The following is a 26804-nucleotide window of genomic DNA, read 5'->3' as shown; positions in this document are numbered from 1 at the left end:
TATTTATTAATAATAGTTATAAAAATTATTAATTCAATTGTCAAAAGAATTTAAAAATTAATTCAATTTGATTATTAATGGGTATTGAAATTATCAATAGAGATTGTTTTTATATATAAACTTATTAGCATTCTTAGAATTGATATACTTTCTAAATATGGCATTCTCAATAAATCAAATATTAATTATTTCTAATGTAATATGATAACATCAACAAATAAAAAACAAATCAGTAAATTTAATAAATAATAATGGTTATAACAATATTAATTTAATAAATTATTAGAAGATACAAAAATTTAAATTATAAATTTATGAGGATGTATTCAAATATTGATCATTTTATTGTAAGGGCTTTCAAATTAACTATTTTATTTATTGATTTGTAAATTAATTAATCTATTAACAATGTTTATAGAAATCATTCAACTATTACTCATTGTGATTATTAATTTTAAATGGCGATCGTGATTGGAAGTAGTGGCTACAAAATTATTAATTTAATACATTATTAGAGGGTAATAAATTAAAATATAAATTTATGGGGAGGTATTCAAACACTAATTATTTTTTCTAGGGGATTTTGAATTAATTATTTTATTTATTGATTCATAAATTAATTCATTTAGTAAATGCAATTATAGAAATTATTAATGCATTTATTATTCATCAATTTGATTATTAATAGTAATTAAAGTTTTAAATTATATTCGTGGGTAGAAGATACTTTTTTTCCTTATATGAATTTAGAATATTTTGATGAATTTATAAGAAGCTTGACAAAATTATTTTATTCTATTTTTAATTATTTAATTCATACAATGTGTCTAATATGTTAATGAAATTTTTTAAGCGTAAACAAAAAATATCGAACAATAAATACACGACATTAAAACAGTATTTGATTTATATTCAAATAAGTACTTATTTTAAAAAGAGCTTTTTAAAATAAGTTTTTAAAGAAAAAAAATATTTTTTAAAATAAATAAATAAAAATATTTTTTAATATACATTTATATAAGTGATTCCAAGCCATTTCTATGCGATCAATATTATCAAAATATCAACATCGATAATTTCAATTATAATTTAAATTTCACTAATAAAATTTTAAAATGATTAAAAGTAACACTTGCATTGCAGGGGGTTTTGTCAATATCTTCTATAAGTTATTAAGTAGATTATGACTATTTTATTTTTAGGCCAAACAGAGCCTTGACACTTGCGACGTAGAACAGTCATAGTCATAGCGTATGTCTTTGAGTCGTTTAAACAGATGGAATGAATTACGCCGAAGAATTTCGCGCGCATAATGTGCTGCCTCCTACATGCGTTGTATTTGCGACGTCGTTTTATCTCGTTGTTGTCTGGACAACAGTTGTAGGTTATCCACTTTACTGACCGACGAAAACGACTGGAGCGAGAGCGAGAGAGAGAGACGGAGCAGCTATGGATGGGTCCATACCTCATTCAACTGCATGCTGATATTGGGTGCGCTCTCTTTACTTCCATCTCAATCAACATTCTTTTTCTCACCTAAATCTTCTTCATCTCTCTCTGTTTCTGATGTTTTCTTCATCTTACGTCTCTGCAATCTCCTGTTTTTTGGGTTCCCTCTGCATTTTAGAGTGAAGCAGTCGTAGATTCGGGACCTTGGAGCTTCTAGTTCGCGAGGTACGCCTCAGATCTGAAGAGCATTTTTGGAATCCAATTCAATTTACTGTTCTATTTCTATCTCGCTTCTGGGCGCGAATGTAGTAGGCTTAGGGTTTCTGAGTCTTTTGATTTATTGTGATTATGAGGGGTCTTCATTTTGCTTTCATGGGAGTTTATATTTTAATTCAACACAATTCCCTTATGAGACTCAGACTTGGAAATGCCGGGTTATTTTTTGGCGTGACGAGAGGATCTGATTATGGTGTCAAAGAGATGGATATTTTTTTTTTCTTAAACATGGTGGTATGGTAGATGTTGTGGAAGATAAGAAAACACAGTTGGGTTTCTTTCACTTTTAGTTTATTGTATGTGGTATGTGAAAAAAGTGGTTTCTTTACAGTGGTGATGTGATCAGAGGATCTGCTTATGGTATGCGAACTGGTTGAATTTTTCTTAAAACTTGATGGTAGATGTTGTGGAGGATATGCCATTGAAGAAAAATAATTGAGTTCCTTTCCATCTCTCTCTCTCTCTACAACACACGGCATTTATTTTATTCGGATTTTTTTTTTTTGCATTTTTTTTACTGGAAGAATTTTTGCATTGTTGCTGATGGATGCTTGAAGTGAATATTACTTTTAATTAGCTTCATATCTCGAGGTTATTTTTTTTGTTAGTGTAAATGTTATCTTTCTGTCTCATTATGTTATCCTTTTTCTTGCAAAAGCTAGTAACCATTGTTCTCTGTTGTAATTTGTGAGACTATGCAGGGTTTGAAGTACAAGTTTCGTTTGTTTTGAGCTTGGCTTTTCTGCAATGGGGAAATCTCGGGGAAAATGGATCAAGACCATATTGTTTGGGAAGAAATCATCCAAGTCTAATTTTTCAAAGGTTTCATTATGATGCTTGTACCTATTAAGTTCATTTCATTTGCATTTCCTCTCCCTCTCTTTATCTTAGTACCAAAAAGCTTAACCTGGTATAAAAGCTCAACTAACAAACCCAGTTGTGGAGATGCTAAAAAATAAATAGTAATAGATAGATGGGGACTACGAGTTCAGTACAAAAATCTCTGAGAACTAGATGATGTAGGACAGTAATGAACAGAATCAGACAGAGAATTGAGTGAAAGAAGTAGCTGGAAGAGGAGGAGAAGAAGAAAAATAAATAGTAATAGATAGATGGGGACTATGAGTTCAGTACAAAAATCTCTGAGAACTAGATGATGTAGGACAGTAATGAACAGAATCAGACAGAGAATTGAGTGAAAGAAGTAGCTGGAAGAGGAGGAGAAGAAGAGAAAACAGCTGGATAGAAGAGAAGTTCAAGACAGAACAGAGAAAAGAAAGTTCAGAAACAGAGCAGAAACAGAAACAGAACAGAGAGTAACAGAAGGAGAAGAAAGAAGGAGAAGTGAGGAGGAAGATGAAGGAATGAGGAGAGGAGTGCAAGAGCTGCATGAGATAGAGAGAGGGTAACTGAACTGCAATTCTAATGGTTATTTGGTCATTTAGCATTATTAGTATGTGTGAGAGTTATGTTAGCCATTGTGAGTTAGTAAGGGTATTATGGTCATAGGCATTGTACTTGACATATATTAAATAATTGGGTAAAATGGAAGATTTAACATTTATGTGGTAAAATATTTATGTGTGTGTGTGTGCAGGTGCCGTTGTGCTTAAAATCATGATTTGGATCATACAACCATATGATCTACTATCTTACTACCAAAATGATCTTGACCCTACATGGAATAACATATTGGTGGGATGGGAGTAGGATTGTTTTGGGATTGACCTAATTGAAAACATTGTGGTAGGATGGTAAGATCCTTCAATGCATCAGGCAGAATTGACCGAAGCAGAGAATTCGGCTAGAAAATGATAGAAAATTAAGAGAAAGAGAAAAGAAGGCAATGGAAAATAAATGGGAGACATGAAGAGAAAGTGAAGAATTCAAGCAAGGTTGAATTTAGTACTTAATTCCAAATATTCAAATTTCGCAGCTACACATCAAGCCTTCATATAGGCTTTCTCCTAATAGTAGATGAGGGAACAGTCTCTAGGAAATAATATCAAATTGCATAAGGGACATAATAGCAAACTCCTAAATGCTGATTTAATCCAAATATCCTAAATTATGCTTACACTTATGGTAAACATGAACATCTCCCAATGTCTTAATCTTGCTCATATGTAAACATTGAAGGATGATGAACTGATGAATCATGAAAAATTGGAAATGAAAACTATAATCCCCAAGTTTGAAAAAAAGTATAAATGCAAGTGGACAAAGTCATTGTAAACAAACTTATCTAGAATGACGAATTCCCATACGCGGCCATAGTCATGTCTTCAGCCTTGATCTCAATGGACTTACCCTCCATGGATGGCTTAACCTCAGCAATTTCCACCTCCTCCAATTTCTTCTTTGATTCTTTGGGCTTGTATGTGAATTTTGGAATATTCTTTATGCTCTCAGATCCTGTTGCCTACAGAACTGGCTGGTTTTGACAGTCTCACTAAGCATCTCTGTATGCCTTACCTTTTATACTTCAATTATAAATTCTTTTTGATCAACAACATTATGAGCTTTAACAATATCGGATTGGTTGCTTAGCTTAGTAACTGTCAGAATAGTTTTCAGTTGTAATTATCACCCCTTTATCCATGTATTTAGGTGGACCATTGCTTTTGTCAGTTCACTGTTCTTGTTTGTGACTTCTTTCTTGTAATGTTGTATATCCAAGATTCCAAATTTCTTTGTTCTTTAAGGACATGCATATCTCTTCCCAATCTTCAATTCAAGCACATTTTGCTGAATGTGATCGGTGCATTGTCACCATGGTTGTTGGCAAGAATTGGGTATGGGTTATGACAATAGGCATGCAAAAGTGATGGTGGGTTGATGATGACAGCATTGAGGATTAATTTGAGGCTGTGGTTTAGGAATTTAGGAAGTTCTTATGTTCATTGGCACACACAGATGGAAGAGCCACTAATCTGCAATGGTGGAGATGTGCAGCAGGTAGCTTTCAGTCCTGCGACTATTGTTGGTGACGCTTTGATGATGGTGGTGCTCTTGTTGTGGCTCATGATTGAAGGGAAATAAGATTCTGGCGGATGATTCAAGAGTCGTTCAACGAGGAAGATCTGGTGGTTGGTTGCTGAGTGGTGGCTGCAGGTGTGGTTAGGATGGGGTAGGGTTTCACTGACGATTGTCTGATGGCTGGCTGGCAATGGATTATGTCGTTTGTTGATGATAGTGAGGGAGGATTGCGATGAGGCTCTGATACCAAATTGATGCAGGAACGGTTGGCAAAATTCACCAAGAAAATGATAGAAAAATAAGAGAGAACCAAAAGAAGGTTGCCTAAAATAAATGGGAGAAATAGAAGGAAAAATTAAAGCAAGACTCTAGAGGCTTCATATCAAATATTCTGATCTGACCCTCATGGTTACACATCAATACTTCACATAGGCTTTCTTCTAAGTCTTAAGACTAAATAACGGAAGAATCTCTAGCAAATAATATGAACTCCCAAAGGAAACAATCTCTAGGAAACAATCTTTTTTTTAAATAGGAGGATTTCTTATTTTCATTTTTGTACATTCTTGCTCCTTTAATGAAATCTTCTTCTTTTTCTATCCATAAAAAAATCTTAGAAACATAATAGCAAATCTATGGATGCTGAATGGTGAACATGAACATCTCCAAATGCTTTAATGTTGCTTACACTTGATCTCTTGTTGCTGCCCATTGTTAAATTTTAACTAAATTACTTGTACTAGAGTCTTCTTGTTGTCTTGTATAACTTGTATAAGGATTGGACAACGTAGAAGTGGTTTACGTTGTTTAATATTAACAAAATTAGAAACTGAAAACTTTATTTTTAGGTTGATATTCATTAAGAGGGTCAAACGTGACATCAATATTTAGATATTAATATACTAATGTATTGGATGATAATAAATTTATAGTGATGATTGCGACAATGATTTTCATGATGGGCTTGATGAAGTTACCCGTGATGATCTCAGTGACATTGATGAAATACTTTTGAAATGTTGGCACTGTAAATCTTGTTGAAAGTCCACACTTATGATCAACTTAGGCATGATGTTTACATGTATTTACTTTCTTTCATACTTTGAAGATGTCTCCCAGTCTCCTTAGCAGTTTCTTCATAATAATACATAATTTATCTTCTCATTAAAAAAAGAAAATAAAATAAAAAAATCTTGGATTTCAGTACATCATAGTTCTTGTTGTTGGTCTATTCATGTTTCTGTAACTTGCATGTAGCCACCCTCCCCCTCTCTCATATAGCTTTGGACTAATAGTGAAAAAAAGTCATGGCATGGCATGGGAAAATCAAGTTTGTGTTAGAAGTTATCCTTTTATTGGTTCTTTTGCTAGCAATTCATTGCTTTCCTATATACATTGGTGTACATAAATGCTTTTGACCTTTCTATACATCTGTGCCTTTATAGACAATCAGATGACGCTGCTCTTCTTTTTTATCAGTCATTAATCTGAATTACTTGAGCTTTAATATACAAATGCAGATATATCGCATATATTATATTTTTTCCTGTGGTTCCTTTTGGTCTGTTTTCTCAACCCATTAAATTATGTAAGTTTGATTTACATTTTTTGGTCCCTATTTTCTTACTGCTTGACCAGCCATTTGTATCTGTTCCTCGTATCAGTTTATCACTTTTATTGGTAACAGCTTTATCATGCTGACATACTTTATGTCTGATATCATGACTCTGACTTTGTTATGCTACCATAAAGATGAATGGGCTAGTTTTGGCTCATAGTTTATCTGAAGTTCACATTGCTGGATTCCATAGTCATTTTATTTTATTTCCTTTGGCATATTTCATTATGCTGGTTGGGTCTTTAAGCATAAAATTTTTTTGGACAATCAGTGAATACTTCTGTGTATATGGCAATTACCATACTTAAAATTTTTATGTTAATAATATACGTGCACTTGTTTTACAGTTTCATCTGTTGAAAAACCTATTAATTTCAATATTTATGATTTGGTTGCCTATAACTAAACAAAGCTTGTATCTTTATTTTCTAGTTACACAAATATGCACACATGTGGAATACCTCATTATTTTATAATGAAACATAAAAAATATGAACTTTTTGGATATCCCATGCCCATTCAAAACCTTCCACAAGCCATCTCAAGGTTTGAGCCTAAGAACTGTAACATGGAAGCCTCATGCTCAAACCATTGGGCTGTCCCCTAAAGGACAATTTTCTTGTGATTTTCATCTTGCAAAATTCTCATAAAAATATATCCCATCAAACAATGTCACAAGTATTACTTGCATGTTCTGATTTGTTTTCTTATCTTTTGTGAAGAAAACTGCGACTAAGAATGAGGAATTCATTGCTGCAAAGGCTTCATCTAGTGATCTGGCTGCAAGTTCACTAGTTTCAGATCCAGCACTCCACACAGCTGAAAGAAGCAGGGAGAACGAGTTTGCTAAGGGAGCTGTCAATTTGCCTCAACATGTTAATCCTGATGAAGGTACACAAGGAACTGCAGAGCTTGGTTCACCAAATAATTCTGATAAAGCCCAGCAAGAGCAAGCTATTACAAAAGTCCAGGCAGCTTATAGGGGCTATTTGGTAATATTCTCTGGCATGAAGTATCCTGACTTTCATGGAAAATAACTTGTCTTGATGAAATACTTAAGTAAATCCTGTGGTTCTTTAATCTTTACAGCATTCTGATGTTTGTGGTTATCCACTGAAGCATGTCACTAAATTTTTTTTCTTTTGTTTCAAAAATTTTGCTTGCAGAGGGCAGCTTCTGGTTGTGCATTTGGTGCTAGCAAAACTTTTATTTTTATTTTTATTTTTTTATAAATTTATAATATCAAACGAACTATTGTTAAGGCCGAGAAAGAAGTGAAACTTTGGGTAGACAAGATATCCTCCTACAAACAAAAGAAAAGAGAAGAACAAAGAATAGAAAAACAACAAACACCGCTAACATAACAAAGGCTTCTGATCTCTTTGCGTATAAGCTAGCTGCACACCCCTCTAAGCAAACCTAAAGCTGAACACCAGAGAGAAGACTAGAATGAACTCTGAAGACGTGCCCTTCCCATTAAAAATTTGAGAGTTTCACTCCAGCCACATACACCACACCATGGAAAAAGTGCCACATATCGAAATTTTTCTTTGCCTCCATCCCACTATTAAAGTACTTAAACTTCTGGAGAAATACTGTCAAAGACGAAGAGCACACCCAAAGCACCCCAGAAAACATCCAAAAGCTTGCTCCACATGTGCCAGGAGAAACAGCAATACAGGAAAAAAAAAAAAAAAACAAAAAACTAGTGTGCATCCATCTCACCACCCTCAAAACAAAGAACACTAACATTGGGAGACAAATCTTTGAAGGGTATTTCTAGCCTGAATATTGATCCTATTAAGAACTGCTGACCAAGCAGGGGCCTTGATTTTGAAAGGAGTCTTTCGCTTTCTGAATAAGAAAGTGTGAAGAGACTGATAACCATTTAAATCATGAAGAAGATGATCAAACACAGATTTGCAGGAGAAATCTCCTAAGGCATTCAAGGTCTGATGCCTGGTAGAAGGACAACAAGAATCAAGTATCCATAGCAGCTGAACAAGGTTCATTGTTTCTCTCTCACACATATTTCTCCAAAAGAAATTCTAATAAACAACATCACCCTCAAAACCAAGAAACTAGAAATTGGAGCATTATGACAACTCGAAAGGTGATATAGCTGAGATAAACAGTTGAAAATGAAACATCCCCAATCCAAAGACCTTTCCAAAACAGGGCTGTCTCCCCATGACCAATGTGGAGCCTCAACCAAGGAAGCAAGAGATGGAAAATCTGAAAAGTAAAATTTGAAGGGCTCACATGAATGTTTCTTGGCTAATTTTGTGCAGGACAATTTATTTCAGTATTTTGGATTTGAAGGTGGATATTAGCTTATTTAATTGTAATAGCATGAACTTGGCTATCCGTTTTGTAAGTCAATGAGATTAACATTGATAAATTTGGTTTTGTCAAATGTTTGACTTGCAAAGATAGTTTTTTTTTTTTGGGATCAGCAAAAAGAAAATACATTAGCAAGGGATAAAGAGGATGCCAACCAGTGGTATAAAACATCAACCACTCTGAAGAGTGTCATAAACATCAAGGATTACAAAATGATCATTAAAAAATTTCCCACTAAGCCAGCTAGAGACAGCAGTAAGTCGTTGGGCTTTGCAGGTCTGAAGTGAAGTAGATGAATCTTTGAGGGCTCTCTTATTTCTTTCTTTCCAGGCACACCAAAAGATGGTGAGAGGGATGAGGTTCAAAGCCTTTTGCTTCTCCTTTGTCGCTTTGATGCCTTTCCAAGCCCAAATCTCCCCTCCAGCTGAATTTGCCGTAACCCACTGCTGCCCTGCCAAGGAAGAGCCAAATTCCACGTGTTCCTTGTCCAGGGGCAGTGGAGAAGACTATGGTTGATTGATTCTGTGTCAGCCATACATAGAATACACCCATTCGTGACTGTAAACCCTCTTTTCTGTAGATTGTTGAGGGTTAAAATTTTCCATGTATGGTCTTTCATGCAAAAAAGGCAACCTCTGAAGGGCTGCTGTCCTCCAAATGTGAATCCAAGGGGAGTTATTACAATTTGTTCCCAATGGTGAGAGCTTCTTATATAAATATTTAACAGTGAAGACACCATTTTTGCCCAAAGCCCATTTCGGTTCATTAGGGATGTTTTATTGACGAAATTTGTTAAGAAATCTGTAGAAGTCAGAGAATGTGTGAAGTTCCCAATTTGCCATGTTCCTTGTATAAGGATTGTCCCACAAATTTCCCTGATCAGTGATTTGGAGATGATGATTGATAAGGGCATTTTTGTCACAAGCCAAGTTGTAGATGCGAGGAAATGCAGCTCTACGATTACGATTCTCACACCACACATCATGCCAAATGTAAATACTGGCCTCATTGCCCACTTGAAATGTCACAAATTGGAAAAACTCACCCCATCCTTTCTTGATGAATTTCCATACTCCCACTCCATAGGGACCTCTTCTATTGTGAGTTGTCCAAAAATTGTGCTCGAGCCCATATTTAGTAACGATAGTATTCCACCAAAGGTGGTCTTTCTCCTTCATGAACCTCCAAATTCACTTCCCGAGGAGGGCTTTACTAAAAGTTAGGAGGGATTTCAACCCCAAACCTCCTGAACAAATGGGTTGTTTGACTACTCCCCATCTAACGAGGTGATATTTAAACTCCTCTCCTACACTTACCTAAAGAAATCTTCTCTGAATTCCATCTAACCTCCTAGTTACTGAGGGTGGTAAGGGAAAAGAGACATAAAGTAAATTGGAAGATTCGTCAAAGTGCTCTTGATAAGAGTGAGTCTTCCTCCTTTTGATGAGAAATTTCTTTTGCATCTTGTCAATCTCCTTTCAAACTTTTCAATAATAGGGCCCCGGACTCCTTTATCTTTTAATTTGGCTCCAAGGGGGATATTGAGGTAATTAATGGGAAAGGTTCCCATCTTGCAGCCCAAAAGAACAAGAAGCCCCCCCATGGGTTCTCCTTAATTGGAATAAGCTCACTTTTGCTAAGGTTTTCTTTTAGGCTTGATAGGGCCTCAAACCCTAACAAATGCATTGGAGGTTGAGGATATAGAGAGTATTATCTTCACAAAAATAATAGTATTATTTGCAAAGAAAGAAGATGAGAAACTTTTGTTGGCCTTCCATTTCTACCCAACTTGAGAATTCTAAAGATCCCTCCTACTATAGCTTTCATTAGCACGAGGCTAAGCACCTCCATGACCAAAACAAATAGGGAAAAGGACAAGGGATCTCCTTGTCTCAAGCTTTCTCGAGGAGCAAAAGAAATCAGAAGGGCTGCCATTCATGGGCATTGAGAAGCTTGGGGTTTTGATGTATTGAGCAATCCAACAACATCATAGCTCCGTAAAGCCCATTTTCCCCAAGAGATAAAGAAGTTCCAATTGACATGATCGAATGCTTTCTCCGTATCCAATTTGTACACTATTCCCCTTTTTCCCTCCTCTAGGCAGGAATGGCAAAATGGGTCAAAACTCGACGGGCGACTCGTCATCCGCTTGTTTAGACTGATTTTGGGTTTGGGAGGAGGCGACCCGTTTATAAACGAGTCATCCCAAATTCGACCCATTTAATAAACGGGTTGAATGGGTTTGGGTCAGGTTACATTTTTTTTTTTGCTTTTGGGCCCTTTGGTCTTTGGGCTGTCAACTTTTAGGTCTTTTTCTTTTTTTTTAAAGTGATTTTTTTTTTAAAAAAATTAAGTCAATTTTTATGAAATATTAAAAAATAAAATAAAAAAAATAAATTGTATTTTTAAATGGGTACCTGTTTATGACCTATTTATTAAACGGATGGGTTTGGGTTTATAGATTAGTCACTGTTAATAGATGGGTCAACTTGAGCCCGTACCTATTTAACTTTCACCCATTTGTGATCTGGCGAAACCCGATCCGTCAACTTGTTTTGCCACCCTTACCTCTAGGTAGGCATCCACCACTTCATTAGCAATAAGGGTAGCATCCATTATCTGTCTTCCAGCCACAATGGCATGCTGATACTGACCAATGACTTCTGGTATTGCCTTTTTTGAACCTCTCAACAAGTACTTCGGCGATGATTTTATAAATGCTTCCCACCAACATAGTGGGGCGAAAATCCTTGATGTTAGCAGCCGCAACTTTCTGTGGAACAAGAGTGACAAAGGTGGTATTTATGAAACTGACAAATTTTCCTGATCTATGGAACTCCTCGAACATGTTTAACAGGTCATGTTTGAGGAGCCTCCAGTTAGCCTGAAAGAAAGCCAAGGAGAAACCATCCGGTCTAGGTGCTTTATCCCCGTTGTAGTTTTTAATAGCTTGGAGGACTTCTGCCTCTTTATGAAACTGACAAATTTTCCTGATCTATGGAACTCCTCGAACATGTTTAACAAGTCATGTTTGAGGAGGCTTCAGTTAGCCTGAAAGAAAGCCAAGGAGAAACCATCCGGTCCAGCTGCTTTATCCCCGTTGTAGTTTCTAATAGCTTGGAGGACTTCTGCCTCTTCTAAAGGTCTCTCAAGCCACCCTGCAGTGGAAGAACTGAGAGATTTGTAATTGTTGCCATCCATTGTAGGTCTCCAAGCCTTCGGTTCAGTGTAGAGATCTTTATAAAATCACAAATTCCTTTCCTATAATTGTCTTCCTTAGTTATGGCATGTAAGACCTTTTTTCTCCTCCCCTTTTAAATTTTACTTCTTTCTAAGAAAAATTAGTAGTTCCTACTTCAAAAGGTTTATAAAAATGTCTAATAAAATATAAAATACTTGGAGATTGAGCATATGTCATTCTTTTAAGCTTGCATTATTATTTATATTTATTTTACCTTTGTGTGTGTGTGTGTGTGTGTGTGTTTTGAGATGTTTTATGAAGTCACTGAGTAGGGGCAAACTATCTATTTATTATTCTCAAATTTTTTTTTTTTGAATTTTCCTAACTTGTCTCTGGTTTCAACTCAGCATGCTGCGAGGAAGCTGGCAAATGAGATTAGAATGTTTGATTGTAACAAAATGTTAACTATTTTCTTACTATGAGTTTGAGTATAACTTTATTTCAGATTTTCCATATTTCCTTTAAAATTTTACTTATTTTTTCCCTAGTCCAAGAATAACCTATTTATTATACAACAACATATCAATTGTATTTAAGTAAAGAAAAATTCGCTGAAGAAAATTGTTGTTGCATTTGTGGTCAGTGCATTTGTATTTGTAAGTTTTACATTCACTTAAATTGATATTTTCCCCCTCAAATAATTGCCCATTGTCACAGACCAAACACTTCACATCTTGTGAAGGGCACTAACTGAAGTGCTCTTGCTTAACTAGTCAGCCAAAGATTACTGCACATCCATTAGTAGTTGAATGAAAAAGTAAGCGAGAAGTAGTAACCAATTTATTGTGCAAATGACAAGCACACAGTAAATGTTGAAGCAACATAATTCATTAACAATACCTGTGTAAGTAACGTGTGTTTAGCGAGGGAGGTAAGTGGGCTAAACACGTTTACAAATCTAGAAAGTTTTACAAGACCGATGAATGCTCACCCTCCTAAAGAGCTTTATACGCTATTTTATCTCTGGCACTAGGAAACATCAAAATGTCTGAGGAGTCATACTGCTCTAAGGCATTGACACCCACCCGACATTGAAAAAACCTATACTAGTAGTTACGTGATAGTAACCCATCCTATGCATGCAAAACAAGCAATCAGAGGCAAGCATAATGCCTTGAACAAGCTTGGCTTGTGACACATGCATGCACGCACATTAATAGAGAACAATTTCTTTCAAATTTTTAGTACTGATACCTCACACAATTATACTGGTTATTGTTTTCTGTGTGACATTGATAGCATTGATCGTAACTTTTCATATTTAAAATTCTTTTGTATGCCATCAAGTAGGGAGCTACGTTTTCCTTTTCTCTTGCGAAATGCTTTCCCCTTATATATTTTGGCTGAGTTCTAAATTTGAGTATTGTAGCTGCTAATGTAAGCATGATATCTGTGAAGGCTCGCCGGGCATTTCGGACCCTCAAGGGCATCATAAGGCTGCAAGCAGTTATTCGTGGACACCTGGTTAGAAGACAGGCTGTTGCTACTTTATACTGCATGCAGGGAATTATTAAGTTTCAGGCTTTGATTCGTGGACGAAGGATCAGATTTTCTGACACTGGGCTTGAAGTACATAGACGATGCAGTCTAGAAAAGCCTCTGGTAACTCTTTTGAGTGACACTGGTGTAACTTGCATGTTGATTCTAATCCTCTAATATAATAATTTGTAAAATTTCTTTCACACCCAACTCTAGTTTTTTCTGTTTCTAGATTGGAAATATAGATAAGAAAATTTCTATCACTTTCACGCCTAATTTTATTAGGTAGTTGGGAGTGGGTAAGAACATCAACTTTGTGCTTATTCTTGCCTATAAACTATAGTATATCCTTTAAAATTCCTCATGTAATTTAATTTCAGAATTATAGACTCAATCCAACTCAACAAATTGTAATTACCATCATTGGAGGCTGATGACTATTTGTATTATAGGCTTGATCCCTATTCTTGTTTACTTTCCTAAATTTGCTATTATTGGATTCAATAGATTACTGCATTTCCCTCCACTGGTGTGGTCTTTGATTTTCTTATGATTGTTCTTTTCTCATTCTGTGCTACCCTGTAAACTTTTAAGAAATTTGCTTATCAAAATGTATCCTTGTCTTGCAATTGCTTTCTTTTCATGCACTTTCTGGCTTCCAACATTCTGATTTTGCACACGTGATATCCACTTACCTTTTATCCATTGGTGATGACAGCCTCTAATGCATGTGTGTTGATGTACATGTTTTCTCTTGTGAAGCTTATTATTATTTTTGTTAAGTTGGCTGTTTCTTATGCCTATGATTCCGTGTAATATTTATACTTCTTGATCAGGATACTAAGCAGGTGGATTCAGTTGGAATAATTAGATCCCCATTGTCGGAGAAGCTATTGGCTAATGCTTTTGTTATTAAGGTATATTTAACTTCCATACATTACATTAAATATTATATAAGCTTCACTTTTTGCGTCTCCAAGTACAGTGCTGCTGTGTTCCCTTGCGAGGTTGTGTTTGGGTGTGTGCACTTCATGCCTTGGATTTGGATTTGTGTGGATTTGGAAAAAACTTAGTACAATTTTGTATTGCATTTAATCTAAATCCACACTTATCCAAATCCTAGGTCGAATTCCAAGCTCTCAACATGTGGCGAGACTGGCGAAGTTCTAAAATTTTAAAGATTTCTTTCCAATGATTTTCTTTTGTAAACAATTTTTTTCTTTCCAATAGCTCATCTGATGTTGATGGTGTTTTAACATTTAATACAACCTCAGAAATGCATGCATTTTTAAACGATAAACACACCTTTTTCTTGGTAGATTCCCATTATTTCTGTAATGAATAAAATAAAAATGCTTTCAATAAATACCAGTTCCATGAATTAAGGTTTTGGAGGGGTGATTGGGCTGCAGTTATATCCTCCAGAAAATTTTGCATGGAGTGGCCTCTCTCAAAACTTGTTGCCCAAGATACTGTGGAGGTTACATGTTTTAGTAGTATAGAGACTTTGCATGCTTAAGAATGGTGAATGGATATTAGTTTCTGATCTATATTGCAGCCTATTGTTTTGTTGATGAGAATTGTGCTCCAGTCTAGAGTGGGGGCAATGCCAAATACAATGATTAGGCCCCCCTCACCAGGAAACCAACCAACCAAAACAAAATAAAACAAAACAAAATTCAAGATGCGCAAAAAAGTTCTATATCTTTTCCCTTGTATTGGAAGACATTTTTTATAAACACTGTCATTGATATCTGTGTGATGGCGCCAGTGAATAAGATTTTAAGAATAGAAAGTGATTGTATTAGCAAATTCAAGGTAGAATAACAGTGTGGATTACTATTAGGCAGTTCAATGGATCTTGTTATAATCTTGTTTCTGTTTTGCATATCAAACATCAAGATAACTTGAAACTAAATTAGTGCCCATTTAGTTATGGAAAAAAAATATTTTTATTTTAGTTTTTAAACAATTACAAAAAAAGTTAGCTAGTTTTTCATTTTTACAACATTTATATGAAATAAATGAACAATAAGAAGTTTTGACACTATTTTCTTGTGACTATAGTTTTATTTTTTCATTTCTAATTTTTTCAAATAATTACAAAATACTACCTTGTTTTCCAATCTTCCAAATTTATGTAGAAAAGTCTGAAAACATCTTTTTTATTATTTTATAAATTTCTAACTCTTATTTTGCGCGTGGGAGCATAGGTTTCGGATCTTGAACTTTAATTCATGTGGATTATGTATCAATTTTTTTCCAAATCCATACAAATCTAAATTCAAGCCCCAAAATCCATGATCCCAAATACTACCTTGTAGAATTTTTGGAAATTGAAAAACAAGTTGTTTTTTTGTAATTATTTTGAAATCTAGAAATAAAAAGTAAAATTGTTTTGCACATTTAAATAAACTCTTTATTTTCCACTTTTTTAATACAAATCTTGGGAAATTAAAAATTAAGCTAAAATTTTTATTAATATTAGAAAATTAAAATGTAGAAAATGTTTTCCACAACTAAACGGGCCCTTGTGTTGCTAACTGATATTCTTTCTATAGTAAAATGAATGCTCCTAAATCAAATAGTTAATGGCATCTGATTGGCTTAAATGCATAATGAGTATAGTTAAAGGTATTATTGAATTACTGGAATATTTTTAAAATATGACATTGTTCATCTTGGGAAAAATTATCGACAAATATAATCATGAATAATTTCACATCAAGTATAAAATTATTAAAATCAATTTTCAATATGATAGGATATAATCTAATACATAATAATACGAAAAGCGATAGAAATTCAAGAAAACTACCAAAGCTATGATATTCAGTGTAACATGTTTGGTGATAAAACCAGGTAAGACGGACTGATCCAAAAAAAAGGAAGATAAAACCAGGTCAAAGGCAATAGAATCCAAGTCTCTAAATTATAGAAAATCTTAGAAACCAAACCACAAATTTATGATATAAGATAGTACTACTAAAATACAACATATGTTTAGTGAACACTATTGGGTGACACATTTCTGATTCTTGCACAAAAAACTTGAAACTCGCAAAATAAGACAAAGTTGGAGTATAACTCAGTGGGATGAACATAATTCCCTCTGACTTCACATTTATTTTTTTAACACGTTTCCTGGATTTTCTCCCCCTTTTTTTAATAAATAAAGAAATATATAAAGGAAGATTGGAGTCCAAAATTGTCTGCCTTTTTTGAAAAGACAGACGATGTAAGACAACCCCTACTTCATGCCTACAATCCAAATTCTCTCATCTCTAAGACCATACTGAGAAACCTCCACAACTTTTTAGACACTAAAATGGGGCCCAGAATCTAAAGGCCTATTGTAAAAGTGCTTTCAATTGTGTTGGCTAAGACACAATATACTCGCCGACGTATTTGCTAAAATCTTGTATTTCCTCATCACCAAACTAATGGGCCAAAAATCTTTTACCTAATAGGTTTATCTTTCTTAGGTACCAAGGTAATGAAGGTTGAATTTACATTCTTACTGACCCAGCAATTAACATCTCTCTCTCTAATAGCCCTGAGCAATTCAATTCTTTCAGAAAAAAAAAAAAAATCTCAGCAAGTCACCCCTAACAATATCCAAATTCCCAAAACTCTTGAACCCCCATATTGAACCCATCAGGATCTGGAGCTTTCTCCTTCTTCATCTCAAACACTGCTTTCCTTGCCTCCTCCTCGAAAGGTCTCTCCAACCATTCTGACTAAACCAAAGAATAAGAAACCAATCCTAACCTTCATCATAGGTTGACCATCATGCTCCTTGGAATACATCTCCTTAAAAAATCCGTAATCTCATCATTAATCAAGTTCAGGCTCCTGTTCACCGCTTCCTAGTTATTCTCAAATTCCTTAATATAACTCTTATATTTGCTACAACTTGCAAATCTATGAAACAATGTAACACTACAATCCTCAGCTTTCACCTACTTCAACTTAGACTTTGCCTGCATTTGGTTTCTTCCCTTGAAAGGATTTCAACAAGCTCATTCAACCACTCAACCTTCCATAGCCTGATTCTCCAACAAAGACTCCTTCCAACCTATCAAGATTCCTAATTTATTTATTTATTTTTATTTATAGAATAGCAGTTTTCCTAAGACCCTATCGGCAAACACCTCCTATTCCATTCCTTTACCTCTTTCTTTAACAAAATTCTTTTTCTTAAAACAAAATCACTCCCAAGTGTCAACCCTCACAACATAGTCTAGTCTCTCCATGAATAATCCCTTGACCAAATTGAAAAGACTAGGCTTACTGCTACATGTTTACTAACTTAAATACCTTTACCTGTGCGTATCTTTGCCTTGCATACACACAGAACAGGCAATTACAAACTTTGTTCCTACACTATACATGTGTATACTTGGCAAGAATAGGTTAATTTCCTCCAGGACCAGACAGCCACCACGTCTTATCCAAAAGTTGTTGGGCTGATCGCCTTTTTCTTTTCTTTCTTTCTTTCATTTTTATATAGAAATCATGCTGTTCTTTTCCTAGATCAACTTCCACTAGAAGAGGAATTCGCTCCAAAAATCCTCCACTGGAGATGGAAGCACACATGATAGATCCCCAAGTTAATCAGATGAGATACATACCCCTGCTGTTCCCAAATTTCATCTAATAACAAACCTTCATCACTTGCAAACTCACAAGCGGCATCACTTTCATTTATCCTCCAACATATCTCCCCATGTTTTTTCTCCAATCCGGATTGTGCGATTCTACTACCCTACAATCTGTACTTGCCTAATCGATCTGGATCTTAAGTAAAATCTTAATAAAGTAGGATCCTAGTTGGATCTTATCTGGATCGTTAGGATCTTGGGATCTCGATCCTACTTGGGATCCTACCGATCATACTTTTGCAATGAAATATGGATATTTCCTATTTATGATTTTAAAAAAAAAGGCCCAATGTATATTTTTATTGGCCCAAACACTTTACTTTTGCATAGACACAAATTTTGGTCTAGTTGGCTCAAATGCATTCAAACTAGGGCAACACACGAGCTTGTTCTACGATTTGTTCAATCCAAGTCAAGAGCAGCTGAGCATTTCTTGAAAGCTTTCTTCCTTCAAAATTGAAAGCTTTCTGAGAGCTTAGAGTTCTTGATAGGCAAATCCTAGGATGTCTATCAGTAGGCTTGGACTGTTCCTTCTTCCAGCAAGAGTAGAGGTCAACTAAGAACTTTGAGATCAGTAGAGAACTTCAACAAATAGGGAGTTTCACAGTCAGATTGAGAGCTTAAAGTTGTAGACTTGTAGAGTTACACGTTATCTTTGTACTTCTTTTTACTTTCTTCCTCATTTTTTTTTTTCCTTTTATCATTGACAAGCCATAGATTTTCCCAAAATAGAGAGCGTATATCTATCTTTTTCCTCCTCTTTTTTTTGACATTAACAAAAAGTTCTTCCTTCGTTCTTTTTTTCCTTAATCTCCTTCTTCTTATGGTCTGATGACAAAACCACAGAAACTGAGAAATTTACATCACTTCATCAAATTAGGATTAGCAATTTCTTCTTCCTTCTTCTCTTCATTCTTTTTGCTTTTCTTTTCAATTAAAAAAAAAGGGCAGCCCGGTACACAAAGCTCCTGCACGTGCAGGGTCTAGGGAAGGGGCAGACTACAATGGGTCTATAGTACGCAGCCTTACCTTACATTTTTGCAAGAGGCTATTTCCACGCCTCAAACCTGTGACCTCGCTGGCAACAGTTTGCCCTTTGTAGAGCACTTTGCAGTTCTGACTATTTAGATTTTTTTTTTCTTTTCAAAATTGTTGATGGAAAAACCTGCTAGGTGCTAGCTAGCAAGCTAGCTACATTCCTGAAATTTGTTTTAATTTCTTGAACTTACTACTAAGTTTTAAGAATTATTTTATTGAAAGTTGTCATAAATTTCCAGACACATAAAATTTTAATTAATTTTACATTGTAAGTAGAATCTTATGATCCACGATCTGATCCTATTATTTGATCCTGCAGACCCTCCCAATGATCCTATGTAGGATCTCGATTCTGGCAACCTTGCTAATGTCTCTATGACTACATTTAGTGTGATCAGTTAGTAATTTTGTGTGGATAGCAATCATTGATAGCTCCAACAGGATAGAAATTGTTACAACCACAATGTTCTAGGCAGAATGTAAGCCTCCATCACCATCTTAAGAATTGTGTTTAAGTATAGGTTTTAGAATCTGCTAGTGTTATACCCTTGTATTATCATAAGGGTCAATATATAGTCTATTTCTTGAGGAAAAGAATAATTTATAACTCCTTCTTTAATTGGCCAGTCAAAGTAAGCAAAATTGAATGCTATAATTATGTTTTACTATTTTTTGGTTCAACTTTAACTTCTTGGTTCAATATTTAGAAATACCTTGTTCCCTAGGGAACATTTCAATGGTTTGACCACGAGATTTCCATCTTGTGGATGGCATCTCAAGTTGAAACCTTTGGATGGGTTGGGAAGGAGGTTGGCAAAGGGGATGGGATATACCTCATGTGTGCAGTCCATGTCAATGGGCCTTCTAGAAGGGATTTGGGGAAGACGGGATAGGCTCTCCCTTATGTAATAGCCAGGTCTGATGGACCTTCCAAGGCCCAATGGACCGAAAATAAATAAATAGATAAATAAAGCAAAATACTGTGATGGCAGCTCTCAAATTTCTTGTCCATGCTTTCAGTTGTGTACAAAAAGCTCTTGAGGGTAATATTGGGAAGCCAAAAGTTAGCCTCTTTTTAGTGAATTGCTCATTTAATGCAGTGGAAACCAATAGGAATGCCGGTGATTTTCTCTCATTTTCAATCTCGTCTTGTTTGTTCTGCAAAACTTGAAAGTCTGGCTCCACCACTGATGAGAGTAACTCAAATCCTTACTAACATGCTATTGGGCACTCTAATGTACTGGAATATTTCATTTTGATGTTCCTAGGTAGATCCTAGTTAGTTTACATTTTAGGACTGATGAGTGATGAGATTATAATTTCATCAAATCTGTTCTAGCATGTCTCTAAGTGCAAAGATAAGAACTGCATGTCTTTGGATATGAAATAAAAATGTGGAGCCTTGTTAAGTGCACTATGATACTGTGCGACTCTGGGGTTCTTGCCACATGCAATTTATTGGGCACTTTGCCATGCTGGAACAATACATTTCGATGTTCGTGGCTTGTGCCTTGAGTATGATGTGAAATGAACTTATGAAAAGTAATAAACGCAAGACCTTGTGCGCAAGGCTCCCATGCCACATCAAAGGTTTGGACAGGGCATGATTGTTTATGCAGCTTTACCTCCACAATTGGAGAAGCCTTTTCTATGACTTGAACCTTTGACTTTCAGGTTTAACAACCTTACTGTTGGGTCATGGTTTGCCCTCTGAAGAAAACAATAGTGTGAAGAGACATTTAGAGGAGAGAATTTAGATTTTCTTGTAGCTTTATTTGTTATTGTATGATTTGGGAGTTTATACAAGTAAATATTCTGCATCCAGCTTCTTGCATCATCAACCACTCCTTTGCCACTGCATCTTCAATATGATCCGTTTGATTCAAATTCATCTTGGAGCTGGCTAGATCGTTGGTCATCATCCCACTTTTGGAAATCACCTGCGCAACCAAAGAAGGCTCGTGACTCAAAGCCTCGAAGAAAGCAGGCTAACAGTCGAAGCATAGAAATGGAACAAGGCAGACCAAAACGAGGTACCCGAAGGGCTTCCAATGTAAATTCTGATAATTCACTGCCATCTGCCTCCGAATATGAAAAACCCAAATATGGCTTGAGGAAGCTATCAAATTTGCCATCTGAATCAATGCAGGAGAACCCTCAAAATGAGCTTGAGAGGGTTAAACGCAATTTGAGAAAAGTTTCTATGTGCACAACAGAGGCTAATGAAAGGTCAGAATTAATTGTGAACGAGAAACCAAAGCAAATTCTTAGAAAGGTGTCAAATTCCCCAGCTCCTGATGTTTCAGAGCAGGTCAACACTGTTGCATCTGAGAAAACAATGGATCCAACAGCGACAGTGTCTAAGGAGCCTGAGATGGATGTACCTCTGAAGCTGTTGGCTGGGGATGAGACAGTTGATGGGCTTCATGATGATCAACCTGTTGTGGAAGAATGTCCGTCTGACAATGGTGGGGAAAATGGGAGCCTGTCTGTGGTGAATGAAGAGTTAATCTCCATGGAAGGTCAAACTTGCAAGCAAAGCCATCGAACCAGGAGGAGGAGATCTCTTCCAATAAAGCAGGAAGAAATGGAAAATCATTCACAGAACAATCTATCCTTGCCAAGCTATATGGCAGCAACTGCATCTGCAAAAGCAAAAGTCAGAGCCCAAGGATCCCCAAGACTTGGTCAAGATGAGACAGAAAATGGTTTTGTCAGGCGGCATTCTCTGCCATCTTCTACTAATGGAAAGTTGAGTTCACCATCACCACGGATGCATAGGACACCTCAAGCAAGTGGCAAGGGAGGACCCAAAAGTGATCGATCTTTATCATCTTCCAGAGATGGTCATGGTAAGGTCTCTAGTTGTTGTATTATCTCATATATCTGTTATGGCTTGTTATCTGGTTTGAATTCCTAATTTCTTTTTCTGATTACATTAAGAAGTTTCTGGTGCACTAGAACATGCTCTATGAAAGTTTATGTTGTTAATAAAGAATTTTTTTAAAAAATACTAACCAAGGGCAATTAGAATTAAGTTCTGTCTTGATTTGGGAGAACTTTTTCTGTTAATTTACAAACTTCCCATGTGGTTTTGATCTGTCTTTTTGTTGCTTGATCCTTGTTGATTTGACTTGTTTAGGGGGAAGTTTGGCATAACATTGTATATATATTCTTGCAGCTTCCAAACCAATTGCCTCTGAATATTTTTGTGTCCCTAGATTCTCTTTCACATTAGCATAGAAGTAAAGCTCAGGGCTGAATTCAATTTTTATGTGGCTTATATATCTTACCGGTGGCAAATGCAGAGGGTGGCCCCAATTCTCAATTTCCCCTTTGTAATATTGTATTAGAATTTGATTTCCCTTTGAAATTTACTATAAATTTTCTGGTAACCTCGAGTAACTCAATAATATTCAAGCCTTAGCTCCCTTTATACTGGCATCTCTGGTTCTGCCTCTTAAATCTTACCATTCATTTGTTCTAATGTAAACAGAATGTCGCCGTTGCAAAGGTTATATTCATATGCATGGCTATTTTATTACATGTTTCATAGTTTGTTCCTTCAGTTAGCGCAGATCTAATTATTTGGAAATTTCGATACATTTGGAACTTGATATTTGTGGAACACCATTGTTTTATTACATGATTCTGTATCTGCATTTTTATGTAGCTACCTTTTTTTTTTTGTTTCCATCTAATTGCAGAGAAGGCGACCCAGGCAGCGTGGAGGAGGTGAGCTTCAACTTTTGTCTGCTGAAATTTAGGAGGTAGAAGGTGACAAACTGTGTGCAGTTTGATATGCTGATGTGAGAAACTTTGTAGATTATGAAAATGAATTTGACCGAATAATAGGTGATGAGTGCCTGGATTCTCTACTGGTTTTCTTTAGCATTTGATGATTTGTTGAGTGCATATGTATAGTCATAGGGGTCCATAGCCTTTCATTTTTGTGTTGGTTTTATGTATGCTAAGCAGTGTGTTTTATTCTTTATTTGTGGTAGGAAAGAGTTGCAAGGTGTAGGTAACGTTTGGCTTGCTTGTTTGTTAATACAGTTACTCATCAATAGTTGAATATTTAGGGTTTCTCTTGTCCTGACTCCTGGTGACTGCAGTTTCTATAATTTCACAAAGCAAATTTTCTGAGACTGATGCCACTGAAGTCCAGCTTCTACTGGACAAACCCTAGAAGCCCTTTTGTTCTCGGAAACAGTCTAGGGTTATAAAAATGAAAATTCTATGTCGTGGGAATTTGTACAATTTCCGTGAATGCCCACAATTTTAGCCTCTGTTTGGATTAAAAAATTTGCTACAGGAAATGAGAAACTAGGTTTTTTTAGTGTATTTTTCTCTTTATATCAAATACTAAAAATGAAATAATTAGTTTAAATATGATTAAATTTTTTTTTTCAAAAATTATGAGTCAGATATGAAAAATAAAATATTTGTTTTCAATTGCTCCTTTTTCTTTTTCATTTGACGTTAAAAAAAAAAAAGCAATCAAAGTCTTGGAGGTGAATTTTTATTGATTTTTCTTTAAAATAAGGAATCTTTTTTTTTTTTTTGTATAAATTTCAAAATTTTCATTCTGTTTTGAATTTTTATCTTACTCTACAAAAAGGTGTTTTGGTGTTGGCTTTGAGGCTGTTGGGCTATCTTCCATAAATTTAGAAAGAATCTTAAAGTCAAAAAAAGAGAAACGAAAGTTGGGTTTTCGTAAACACAATTAGATTGATGCAAAAATAAATTGAAGTAGGAAAGGAATTGAGAGAGGAAAGGTATGAAGATAGGATTGAAAGTGTTTTTGGAGTTTGGTTTGTGACATAAAATAATTGTAGTAAATTAGAAATTTAGTTTTAATTTCTTTTCAACATTTAGTATTCTGCTTCTACAATGAAATCGAAAATAAGTCTTTTATTTTTATTTTTTAATTAGACGAGTAATATATAATTATATAATTTTTCATTATTATTTTTAAATTTAATAATAGTGATTTTTACTAGTGTTGTTATTATTATTATTATTATTAAGGTAATATTTTATATTAATTATTACCTTAAAATAATAATAATTTTTTAATTTTATATAATTATTATTGTCCTTGTTAATATTATTATTTTTATAGTAATTAGTATTATTGCTACTGTAATTATTATTAGTTGTTTTAATTATTTCAATAATAATTATTATCCTTAAAATAATAATACTAATACTAATTATCCTTATAATAATAATAATAATAATAATAATTATTATTATTATTATTATTATTGATAGTACTATTTTTTATTATTTTCATAATTATTGTCCTTAAAATAATAATTTTTATTATTATTTTGGCCTTTTCCATCATTACTATGGTTCTTACTTTTATTATTTCTTATAATAATACATATTATTTTGAAATTATAATTAGTTTTTATATTTTTATTATAATAGTAACAATAATTAGTATTATTAATTTTTTTTGTTATTTTTATAACATTTTTTATTATAAAATAAGTTTGATTTCACGAAATGAAATCGATTCCATCCCATTTGAACTAGAATCACGATTCTCCCATTCACAAAAATTGTAAAATCATACTCTTATTGGAATAAGATTTTGCCCTAAATTCCACTAATCAAACACAGGAATGTGGTTATTCCATTCTAGAACTGATTTTGTAAAATCGAACAGGGGATTGGGGCATAAAATTGTTTTTCTTAGGTCATTTCTCTATTCATTTTAAAGGATCGTTTGAAACCACTTATATAAAAGTGTTTTTTAGGAAAAAAGTTTTAAATTCAATAAATATTGATAATAAGTATCGAAAATCATTAGTGGTGTTTGAATTGGATACTCAATTTTGTTATAGCTGCGATACGAAATTATATTACATATTTCATCAATATTTAATATATTTCAATAAAAATAATATATGATTATTTTAAATGAAAATGTTAATATTTTCTATTTGGTAATTTTTATTAATAACAATGTTAATTATTTTTATTAACATTTAAATATTTTTATTAAGTAAGATAATACAAAATTATTATTTTAATTAAAAATGTTTTTATCAATATATATTCACAACATATGATAATTAATATTAAAAATAATAATTTTTTTGGATGACGTGGGAACTCTAGCCATCGACAAGCTAGATTAGATGCCCCCAGTGCGGCATGAAACCCGTAGGACACTGACCGGCTCCAAGCTAGCAATCCAGGTAAATCAAGAGTTTGATCTCTCAGAGGCAACAGACTTGAACCCGTTACCATGCAGTCTTACCAAGTGAGTAATACAAAGGAGGCAATATTAAAAATAATATTATTAATTAAACTAATATTTTTAATTAGTTTAATTTTAATTTAAACTAATAGACGATTCCTCTTCTTCTTACCAAAGTTAAATTATATTCATCAATAATTAATATGTTGCAATACATAATAAATTAATTTAGAATTATTCTATACGATATTTAAATGGAAATTTTTTATATTTTTCTAATTAAAAAAATTAATAAATTATTATGTCAATTTAGATTACGAGACGGTTCTTCTTCTCCTTCATTGTTGAATTGAATTATATTTCATCAATAAATCATCAATAGTATATAACAATTTTCTAATATATTTTTTTAAATTACAAAATTATCAATAAAATTCATTATATTTACAAAACTATCCATTGCTTATGAATAGTGTCACTTATAATCAGCCGAAAATTTATTTTCCTTACTTATCAAAATTTACCTTAAACCTATATTTAAAAGTATGAATTTTGAACATGGATTTTGGATTTGGATGAATTTGAATAAATTTTAATACAAATTTATATTATATTTTATCCAATTTAAAAAAATCTAAATCCTAAATTTCTGTAGACAAAAAGTAAAGGTTATAAAAAAGTGATTTTAGAAAAACACTTTTTTACAATATCTGTCTATTACAGTACAAACCAAATTGTAAAAGAAATTGGCTACAAATCTTCACAAAGCTTACTAAGGTTCCTTACTTTTACTGCTAGTATGCGTGTCTTCTCGACAACCACGTGGCAGCCTTGGGAACTACCACATGGCAACTAGGGCAAGTTGATACACCTCTCTCTCTCTCTCTCTCACACACACACACACACACACACACACACACACACCCACCTGCACAGGCTCCTGTATAGGATTCCCTCTTTTAAGAATCCACAAGATAAGAAGGGCAAATTGTATAACAATTAAACATGCAGAAGCATGAGCTGGTTTTGATGGGCAAAATGGGAATACAAAGAAGAGACCATGAATGGTGTAGGAGGAGGAATTGCAACATGTATGAAGTAGTACACACATTGAATTTTAGGGATTTCAAGGTATACAAATGAGTAGGTTCACACATTATTGTATCATGTAGGCAAGTGAATAGAAACTGATTCGTGTTTTACTTATAGATAGGGCTCTTAGGAGATAAGAGTGAGGGAAAAGAGTACACACATTAAATTTTAGAAAATTTCAAGGTATACAAATTAGCAGGTTCACACTCATTTTTGGGATTATTGCATCATGTAAGCAAGTGAATAGAAACTGATTTGAGATTTTACTTATATATGGGACTCTCAGGGGATACGAGTGAAGGAAACGATCAAAAGAGAGGGGCTAGTACACACACATTGAATTTTATGGAATTTCAAGATATACAAATGAGCAAGTTCACGCTGGTTTTTGGGATTATTGTATCATGT

The 26804-nt window shown here is 34.2% G+C and overlaps 1 protein-coding gene across 1 annotated transcript; it reads left to right on the top strand.

The window, feature by feature from the left end:
• The first annotated feature begins 1372 nt into the window (after positions 1–1372).
• Positions 1373–23186, top strand: LOC131164014 (protein IQ-DOMAIN 31-like). Its single transcript, XM_058120911.1, has 8 exons — positions 1373–1491; positions 1628–1674; positions 2427–2547; positions 7045–7314; positions 13305–13508; positions 14222–14302; positions 20913–21939; positions 22795–23186. The coding sequence occupies exons 3-8, from the start codon at positions 2473–2475 to the stop codon at positions 22824–22826; spliced, it is 1689 nt and encodes a 562-aa protein (XP_057976894.1). The 5' UTR covers positions 1373–1491; positions 1628–1674; positions 2427–2472; the 3' UTR covers positions 22827–23186.
• The last annotated feature ends 3618 nt before the right edge of the window (positions 23187–26804 follow it).

This window comes from Malania oleifera, chromosome 1, assembly GCF_029873635.1.
Source record: "Malania oleifera isolate guangnan ecotype guangnan chromosome 1, ASM2987363v1, whole genome shotgun sequence".
NCBI classification, from domain to species: Eukaryota; Viridiplantae; Streptophyta; class Magnoliopsida; order Santalales; family Ximeniaceae; genus Malania; species Malania oleifera.
This window is presented reverse-complemented; position numbering and strand designations above follow the sequence as displayed.

Bases quoted from the DNA above. Each gene is read 5' to 3' on its own strand.
- LOC131164014 (XM_058120911.1), top strand. From the start codon at position 2,473: ATGGGGAAATCTCGGGGAAAATGGATCAAGACCATATTGTTTGGGAAG. The intron at 7,315-13,304 runs GTAATATTCTCT...ATATCTGTGAAG, and splicing joins CAGCTTATAGGGGCTATTTG to GCTCGCCGGGCATTTCGGAC. The intron at 21,940-22,794 runs GTAAGGTCTCTA...ATCTAATTGCAG, and splicing joins ATCTTCCAGAGATGGTCATG to AGAAGGCGACCCAGGCAGCG.